Source organism: Pollachius pollachius (genome assembly GCF_949987615.1).
Source record: "Pollachius pollachius genome assembly, chromosome: 5".
In the NCBI taxonomy this organism is placed as follows: Eukaryota; Metazoa; Chordata; class Actinopteri; order Gadiformes; family Gadidae; genus Pollachius; species Pollachius pollachius.
Window position 1 is genome coordinate 8,332,645 of NC_136938.1, and position 9,438 is coordinate 8,342,082.

At 41.3% G+C, this 9,438-nt stretch overlaps 1 protein-coding gene across 1 annotated transcript; it reads left to right on the plus strand.

The window, feature by feature from the left end:
• Positions 1–601: 601 nt before the first annotated feature.
• zdhhc1 (zDHHC palmitoyltransferase 1) lies at positions 602–8,437 on the plus strand (the record flags this gene model as incomplete). Its single annotated transcript, XM_079736115.1, has 10 exons — positions 602–817; positions 1,427–1,602; positions 2,461–2,562; positions 2,877–3,001; positions 3,916–4,071; positions 4,579–4,691; positions 5,207–5,289; positions 5,775–5,847; positions 7,111–7,171; positions 7,545–8,437. 10 exons carry the CDS (start codon positions 602–604, stop codon positions 7,952–7,954), a joined length of 1,515 nt encoding a protein of 504 aa, XP_079592241.1. The 3' UTR covers positions 7,955–8,437.
• Between the last annotated feature and the right edge of the window lie 1,001 nt (positions 8,438–9,438).

Sequence of the window (9,438 nt, forward strand, 5' to 3'; positions counted from 1 at the left end):
CCAGCCTGGTTCGTTGCCACGGAAACAGTACACAGACGCTAGAGACGCTAGCCTGTTAGCATTCTTGTTAGCGCTAGCTAGCTATCATCACAAAATAACCATACTAGCTAACGCTAATAACTAAGGTTACTAATTTAGCTATATTTACACCTTCAAAATATTTATCTCACACGTATCGATTAGAACGGGCTGGTCAGAATAGCATCGATCAGAGGGACATTCTGATTCCTCCAGCAAGCGACAACGGATCAGGTTATTCTGAGTTTACCTATAACGTTGCTGATCATCAATAACTATCTATCGATAACGCTCATCAAGAATTGTTATTATTACGGTGACGTTGCGATCATGACAGTATCATGAATGATACAGCTTCGCTATTTATGGATCTAAAGATATATCCCTATATATATTGAAATTGATATAGAAATATATATGTATATAGAACCATAGAGATATATCTACCAATATATAAGTATATACATATATATATAGGCTGATGGATAGAGCATAGATCGTATAGGCATGATATAATAGGGTGGTGACGAAGGGCCATGCGGTGGTGGGTGGAAGAGGTCTTGGTTTGGCTGAAGGGAAAGAGATGGATGTGTGCAGTAGGAACCCCAACCGAACCTCCCCAGTAAGCGAAGCAGGTGGAGGTGACCAAGTGCCTCTGTGTTCCCGGACCAATGGGTGGAGCTGGCCGCCCCACCCTCTCCAGCTGCTGGCCTGGCTGCTCTACCTCTTCTTTGCCATCACCAGCATGGGAGTTTTCATCCCTCTGCTACCTCCACACTGGCTGCCGGCTGGCTACATCGTATCCTTCAAGGAGCTAGGAGCTAGGACACATTGTATTATCTAGGGTTAGGAGCTAGGATACATTGTATACTCTAAGGTAAGGAGCAAGGACACCTTGTATCCTTAAAGGAGCTAGTACACATTGTATTCTTAAGGTAAGGAGCCAAAAAGCTAGGACACATAATTTCCTTCAAGGAGATAGATGATGGGACACCATAGTATTCTTAAGGGTAAGGACCTAGGATACATTGCATCCTTTGAGGAGCTAGGACACATTGTATTCTTAAAGGTAAGGACCTAGGACACATTGGGTCCTTTTAGGAGCTAGGACACATTGTATTGTAAAGGTAAGGACCTAGGACACATTGTATACTTTTAGGACCTAGGACACATTGTATCCTTTTAGGAGCTAGGACACATTGTATTGTAAAGGTAAAGAGCTAGGACACATTGTTGAAGGAAGAGGTGGAGGGAGGAGATGGAAGGAGGAGATGGCAGGAGGGTTGAGATATGAAGAGGGAGGTAGGGTGGAGGGATCAATCTTGAGTTGCCTGTGAGTTGTGCTGTGAGTGAAGGAGGATGGATGTAGGGCTGCTTTGGTTCTGCATCATCCTGAGCTGCCTTCCAGTGTACAGGCATCATGTTTGTCGGCCACCTGTGTGTTCACGTGATGGCGGTCTCGCTGGATCCAGCGGATCAGAACGTGAGGAGGAAGACCACTAGGGGTCCTGTGCCTGTCTTTGACCGGTCCAGACACGCCCACGTGATCGAGAACTGCCACTGCTACCTCTGTCAGGTGGATGTGTGAGTAGAGAATGGCCCACACAATCTCATTTGCTCTCATTTGAAAATGTGTGACAATGCAAGGAAAGGATATTCACTTTAAAGAGTAAACAAACCCAGTTTATGAAACTATAGCCTATTAACTCTCAAGTAAGATGGACAAGATGTAACCTATTACTATAAATTAATGTCCAGCCATATTTGTCTAAATCTGACTCACGCTATACTAGCCGCACTATATAGCTTAGCCTTGACAAATGTACGCAAGGTTCAAAGTCTTGATTGTTAGTCCTGTAGAAATCTTGTGATGCAATACCCCAGATTAATTTGATTAGTTAACCGCACTGGGATTTTTTAAAAGACTTTGGACTGTCGTTAAATCTGAGCTGCTCTCTTGGACCGGATTTTGTAAAGATTTTATATTCCTCAAGCTCATAAGTATGAGCTTGTCATAAGAGCCATAAATGTTCAATATGTATAACATCATCTTGTCACGAAAAACACCCCCATACTAAAGTATCTATTGTGATCTTAACTCAACCCTATCGGGGATTTACAGCCTTTGGCTCATCATAATAATAACCCAATCCTAAATACTAACTCGATGTGATTCTTCTTGTAGCACTTGATGTGTTTCTGGTAATCCTCGTGGCTGTAATGCTACTGCAGTGGCTCTGTTATAAGAACACAGTGGTTCTGTGGTGGTAATTTCTAAGGGCAGCATGTAGCTCAGGAGGACGAGCGGGTCGGCTGGAAACCGCAATATTGTAAAGCGCTTTGGGTGGCTCTGGTTACAAGAAAAGCGCTTTATATATGCAGTCCATTTACCATCCATGTGCCATCCATTTCTGATGTAGTAACCATAGTTCTGTGTTGCAGCGGTCCCAAGTCGAAGCACTGCAGCTCGTGTAACAAATGTGTTGCGAGCTTCGACCATCACTGCAGGTGGCTCAACAACTGTGTTGGGAGAAGGAATTACAAGTGAGTAGCAGACTGCTGTAATAAATACTGTTATGTCTGTAATGACTTCAAACCACTGTAGTAAATACTGTTATAGCTAACCATCCTAACCAGAGCCTCTCTCTGTCCAGAGTCGAATCCTCCCCAACCAGGCTAACCAAAACCTACTTCCAGGCATTCTTGAGTGCATGTGATGTTTTGTCTAATATCGTTTCTTAATCGTGTTTTGTGAAATGTGTTGGAATGTAAATCTTATGTATTGTATCAGTTTTATTTCTGACCATTTTGAACTGTTTGAAATTTAAGCCCTCAAATAATTACAACTCTTTGTCCAGGCTCTTCCTCAACAGTGTCATCTCAGCTCTGCTCGGGATCTGTCTGGTCCTGGTGAGCGCCACCTATGTCTTCATTCAGTTTTTCCTGGATCCATCCCAGCTGCGCACAGACACACACTTCCAAGGTGGGTCGAGGTTCTGGCACGGTTCCGATACATCACCAAAATAAATGCCTAGGCTATTTACATTTGCATTTCGATTTTTTCCATGTATTATCTTAACCATGAACAAAAGCTGATAGCTTGGCTTCCAACAGCACATGGAAACGAAAGCGTAACTGAAGTGCCTGCTTTATAACATAAATATAATTAATTATTATCCACAAATCATTAAGCACAACTTCAGCAAAGAATGCAGAGCTCAGCAACATATGGAAGAATTTATAATTAGTCTATCAACTTGAAATCAAAGCGTGACTAGGCCCATTGTTTTCCTATGCAAAGTTTGTTAATTCAGCCAAGACCTGCCGAATTAACGGCATATCCAAATCGTGTTGCAAATGTAAAAGTGAACATTCCATCAACCGAAACAATAAATGCAAAAGCCACAACCCAAATGCACAAAAACACACGTCAATGAAATGGGCTGACTATGTTTTTTCAGTTAAACAGAGTTATACGTTTTATACGTTTGCGTAACAGATTACAATTTAGGCCTGTTGTTCTCTTTGTGGAATCGGCCTGCAGGCTTTTGCTACGATGTTGAAACTATATTAAAAAAGCCAGAGTGCTTTGAGCCATGATTGATGAGTGTGTTTTAAACTAACCCCTTGTTAATTCATTTGTATACACCAATGATTAAATAATTTATTCCATCCTTGCTCAGTGGACCCCATACGATACGGGTCATTTAAAATACACATACCATCTCATTGATGCTTATTTTTAGTTACTAAATACATATATCATACACATCATATACTGTTCATACAAATCATATATATTGATATGCATATTTCCATATTTTTAGTGACTAAAGACACAGGGATGCGCTCTCTCTCTCTCTCTCTCTCTCTCTAATATATTTTAAATCTTTCTAGTGACTAACGACTCGGGGCTGTGGTTCGTCTTCCTGCCCCTGACTCCCGTTGACTCGGCCGGGGCGGTGATCCCCATCCTGGCGGCTCTCACCATCGGCCTGGGCCTGCTGGCCTGCACCCTCCTCAGCCACCTGCTGGGATTCCACATGTACCTCAGTGAGTACTCATGTCTGTCTGTCTGTCTGTCTGTCTGTCTCTCTCTGTCTGTCTGTCTGATAGTGTGTGTGTGTGTGTGTGTGTGTGTGTGTGTGTGTGTGTGTGTGTGTGTGTGTGTGTGTGTGTGTGTGTGTGTGTGTGTGTGTGTGTGTGTGTGTGTGTGTGTGTGTGTGTGTGTGCGTGCGTGCGTGCGTGCGTGTGACCCACTTTTCCAAGACTACATTGGCCTGTACTATGTAAGGGGCCAATTGTCAGAAGATGATGGGAATGGGAATGTAGATGGGAATGTACACAGGGGCAATTTCCATTATTATTATAATGACTTGTACTCAATGAATAATGTTTGTGAACAGGCTAGCCTGTTTCCACTCGAGAATTGTTAATGTGTGTGTGTGTGTGTGTGTGTGTGTTTGTATTGTGGAACAGGTTAAGTACTAATGAATATTGTTAATGTTGTGTGTGTGTGTGTGTGTGTGTGTGTGTGTGACTGTGTGTGTCTGTGTGTAGTGTGGAACAGGTTAAGTACTTATGAGTACATAGTGAAACAGCGCCACCGACAGGGAACCAGAGGAGGCAGCGCTAAAACTCCAACGAGAAAGGCTTCAGTCAACATCATACAGGTACTAGTACTACCTAGTTCTACCTAGTTCTACCTCATACAGGTACTGAACATAAAACCTAAAACACAACTGCAAACACCACAACACAAATGCAAAAGCCACAACACAAATGCAAAAGCCACAACACAACGAATGTTGTCAAGAAATGGCTATTGCATTTGTCCATGTTGTTGTTGTATAGTCATACAGAATAGAGTGTGGATAGCCTGCACCTCATTCAAAAATACATAATCTTTTGAAACGTTACCTTCCTTTGTGCCAGGCTTCTTGGCATCGTTTGATGTTATTTCCACACAATCTGTAGAATGCCGTTGCATTTTCACATACACATGTTAAGGCAAAGCTAGGCTATGCACATTACTACTATACTCAATGAGTATATAATATATAAATCTAAATATCTAAAAAATATATAGTACTACCTAGCACTTATTCACTCTAGCTCAGCTTTCTCAAACCTCTTAGTGACACACCCAGTAGAACTACTTCCTCATGTGGTTGAACTTGTGTTTCAGGAACTGAGCTACTCTGGGACCCTGGGATACACCAACCCCGAGGTGGACCAAGCCAGAACCCTGGCTCCTCCGGATAGTTTACAGTAAGCCTCACCTTACCGTGTGCTGGTACATCATGATGATTGGTCCAGCCCTTGTGTCGTATATCGTGCCGATGTCCATAATATACTGACGGGTATTTCATATGTGAAAGTATCACTCCAAAGTAAAGCTGTTTCAGATCTAAAATGAATAGCATCCATTTTACCATTTGGTAAAATGCCATGCGGGTTACTTATTTAAAGAATTGCTTGGCCAGTACATTTGTTCACTCTCTCAAGTAAATGTTGACACAAGCATGTCTGATATTCTCCATAATAATGATAGAATTCGCTTGCTACGGCCCCGTCCAACTAACCAATTACAAAGATTTTGAAAAGACATCAGAAATTAAATGCAGTAAATTGCAGTTTGTGTAACCTCGAGGTAAAGATTGGCCACTGCTAGGTTTAAAGGTAGCGTAGGACTTCATGTGTGTGTGTGTGTGTGTGTGTGTGTGTGTGTGTGTGTGTGTGTGTGTGTGTGTCAGGTTCCATATGAATGGTGAGATGAAAAGAATTTCCAGTGGAGGTGAAGAAGACAAAACCACTTCACGCACACAGGTGATTCTCTCTCTCTCTCTCTCTCTCTCTCTCTCTCTCTCTCTCTCTCACTCTCTCTCTTTTTATTTTACTGGTTTACTCCAGCTGGTTGAAGACAGGTTTATTACAGCTGGTTAAAGACAGGTTTATTACAGCAAGTGGAAGACAGGTTTATTAAAGCTGGTTCAGGACAGGTTTATTACAGCTGGTTAAAGACAGGTTTATTCTAGATGGTTTTAGACAGGTTTATTCAAGCTGGTTAAAGACAGGTTTCTTTTAGTTGGTTGAAGACAGGTTTATTTTAGTTTGTTGAAGACAGGTTTCTTTTAGTTGGTTGAAGACAGGTTTCTTTTAGTTGGTTGAAGACAGGTTTCTTTTAGTTGGTTGAAGACAGGTTTCTTTTAGTTGGTTGAAGACAGGTTTCTTTTAGTTGGTTGAAGACAGGTTTCTTTTAGTTGATTGAAGACAGGTTTCTTTTGGTTGGTTGAAGACAGGTTTCTTTTAGTTGGTTGAAGACAGGTTTCTTTTAGTTGGTTGAAGACAGGTTTCTTTTAGTTGGTTGAAGACAGGTTTCTTTTAGTTGGTTGAAGACAGGTTTCTTTTAGTTGGTTGAAGACAGGTTTCTTTTAGTTGGTTGAAGACAGGTTTCTTTTAGTTGGTTGAAGACAGGTTTCTTTTAGTTGGTTGAAGACAGGTTTCTTTTAGTTGGTTGAAGACAGGTTTCTTTTAGTTGGTTGAAGACAGGGTTATTCCAGCAGGTTAAAGACAGAGGAGAAAGCTAACTGAAGGGTATGTTGTGTATTCCTCCTATTTGTTAGTCTACAAGGTTGTTGATTTTAAAACTTTGCAGATATTTTGGTTTCCGGACAGAATGTTTTTAGGAAGTCTCCCCTCTGGAAAATATCTAACAGCTGTCTGAGTTTGCGTTTGCTTTTAGCCAATAATCCCTGCAGTTGATTGCTGCCTCCAGCAGCATGATATTGTCAAAGCAAATATGGAGTGAAGAAAGTAAAGCGTCCTTTTCAACCAGATTTGTGCTGGCCTGCTATCAGAATAGTGAGACTACTGTTAAGGGCTGAATAAATAAAGCTAGGGGTGTTAGGATTAAGGTAAAGGGTTAAGGGCTGAATGAAGAAAAAGCTGTAGTTGTTTTGGTTAGGGTAAGGGTTAAAGGTTAGGGTTAATGGTTCGGGTTAAGCTCGAGGGATTAGCTGTTGTTGTTAGGGTGAAGGGCTGGGGTTAAGGGCTGAATTAATAAAGCTGTGATGGTTTGTGCCTTGACAGAGAAAGAAGAAAAAGAAGAGGAAGGTTCACCGAGCGCCTTCAGAAACACACACACCACCTGGTAGTAGCGCACGCACGCGCACACACACACACACACACACACACACAAACACACACACATATTCTACCGTGTTCTAACATGTAATAATGTTTTAATGTGGATTTATAATAAAATGAAACCATATAACAAATAAAGTTTATATATAATATTATATACCAATTTTCTTGATTATAATTTTAATATATAATCTACATATAATAATGTTAATATATTATAACAGTGTTAATGTATAATATGCAATAATACAAGTAATAGTAATATATAATATTGTATAATAATAATATATAAAAATAATATTAACATATAATAATAATAAAGCAGAATATTGTCATATATGTCTATATATAATACGGTTCCTGGATGTGTTTCACAGCGGAGCTCAGCGGGGGGCCAGAGCTGCCCCACGCAGCCTTCCCTCTGAGGCCCGCTCCGGCCTTGCGGGCCTCTAGCCTGGTGCCGGGGCCGGGCCCTCGGGCCCCGCTGCAGGCCGCGGGGCCGCCCGCAGAGTACCACTCTGACTCGGCCGAGTCTCTGGAGGAGATCCCGGTGCCGCTGGCTCGCCTGGGCTCCTGCTCTTCCTCTGGGACCCGGGCCCTCCCAGCATGCATCTCTTACGGCCCCCCCTTGCCCCGCTTCACCAAGAGGAAGAGGAGGAACAGGGACCCCCGGCGGGAGACGTTCCCCTCGGAGCCCCCCACTGTGTTTGTGAGCCAGGCCAGCGGGGAGCTGGGAGAACCCAAAGGGTGGCTCATCCAGAACTCTGGACGGAGCTCTCTGGCATGACCCCTGACCCTAACCCCATGACCTTTATCCTCACACTGATCCCTGACCTTAGCCTAACCCTGACCTTCACCCTAACCATGACCTTCACCCTAACCCCTGGCCTTCACCCTTACCCTGACCTTCACCCTAACCCCATGACCTTTACCCAAACACTGACCCCTGACCTTCACCCTAACATTAACCCTAACCCTAGTCAATTGGTGACTGAACCAGCACACAGGAGATTATTCAGACCTACAACTTGGATGGTTTTATCTCTTCTCTCTCCCTCTATCGCCCTTCTCTTTCTCATCACTATAGACAAGCACAATGGATCACAATATACGTTTTTTCACGTTTTTCTACGGACGGCCAAAAGTTCCTGAAGAAGTATCCTGGAGATTTTGCAAATGGAAGCCCAGAAACATGCTGACGAATCTTCTAGCAACCTTTTGATGAACTTTGAGTGGAGCAGCCCTTCGTGGATAGATGTTCACCATAGAATGTATCGGATAGATGTTCACCATAGACTTTATTAGATAGGTCTTCACCATAGACTGCATCAGATAAGTTGTAACCATAGACTATAGGTGTTCACCGTTCTGATCATAGATCCCTGGGACTTCACAGTTTTGATGAAGGCATTGGCATCTTTTTGAGACTTTTCTTTATTTTATTATAATATATATTATAGTAATGAATTATATTATAATAATATATATTATTATATCATGTTTTATACCTATGTGTCTATTAATAAACACATGTTTTATACCTGTGCATGTTTTTTTTAATGTTATATTTAAAAGGTTTCATTTAATGCCATAGTGTTATTTAAAACACACTCTAATCAGAGATTAGACGCTTTTCTTGGAACTTTATACCCGTTGTAACAGATGATAATAAACTGTTATTATTGATGATTCAGATTAATTAAAACGTTTTTTACCCATTGTGTTAATTATTACTAATAACAACAGATGATTACCTTCCAGTGGATAATTAAAATACCGGACCAATGACATCAATGATCAAACTTAAGTGTGAACTTTTTTAACCTTACCTTGTGAGACCATTTTGATCTCGCAAGTTCTGTTTCTCTGCAGATTATACATTTATTATATATTTATATAGAAATATATATTAAATGTTGTCCTCCATTGACCTGCACCGAGAAACAAGTTTCTGTATCCCTGTACAGGTCAATGGAGGACGAGGTTTTGCCACAGAAAGAGTCCATTATTAATGGCTTTTATTAACACTCAGCCATTTTGTGCACTGATAGTGCGTGAGGTTTAAATTAAAGACATGTCTTTGTTAAAGTAGCATGGGAAATGAACTGCATAAACATCTGTTCAAAAGAGTGTTAAAAGCCATTACTATTTTACAAATTTAACTAGTAATGATGGATTCATCTTTAAACCGATTTTAAAGTGGCTCTTTGAATAGCTGTTTAATAATAGTTTTGTAAACCCAACTACATATGCACTCTTTTAAGTGTATAT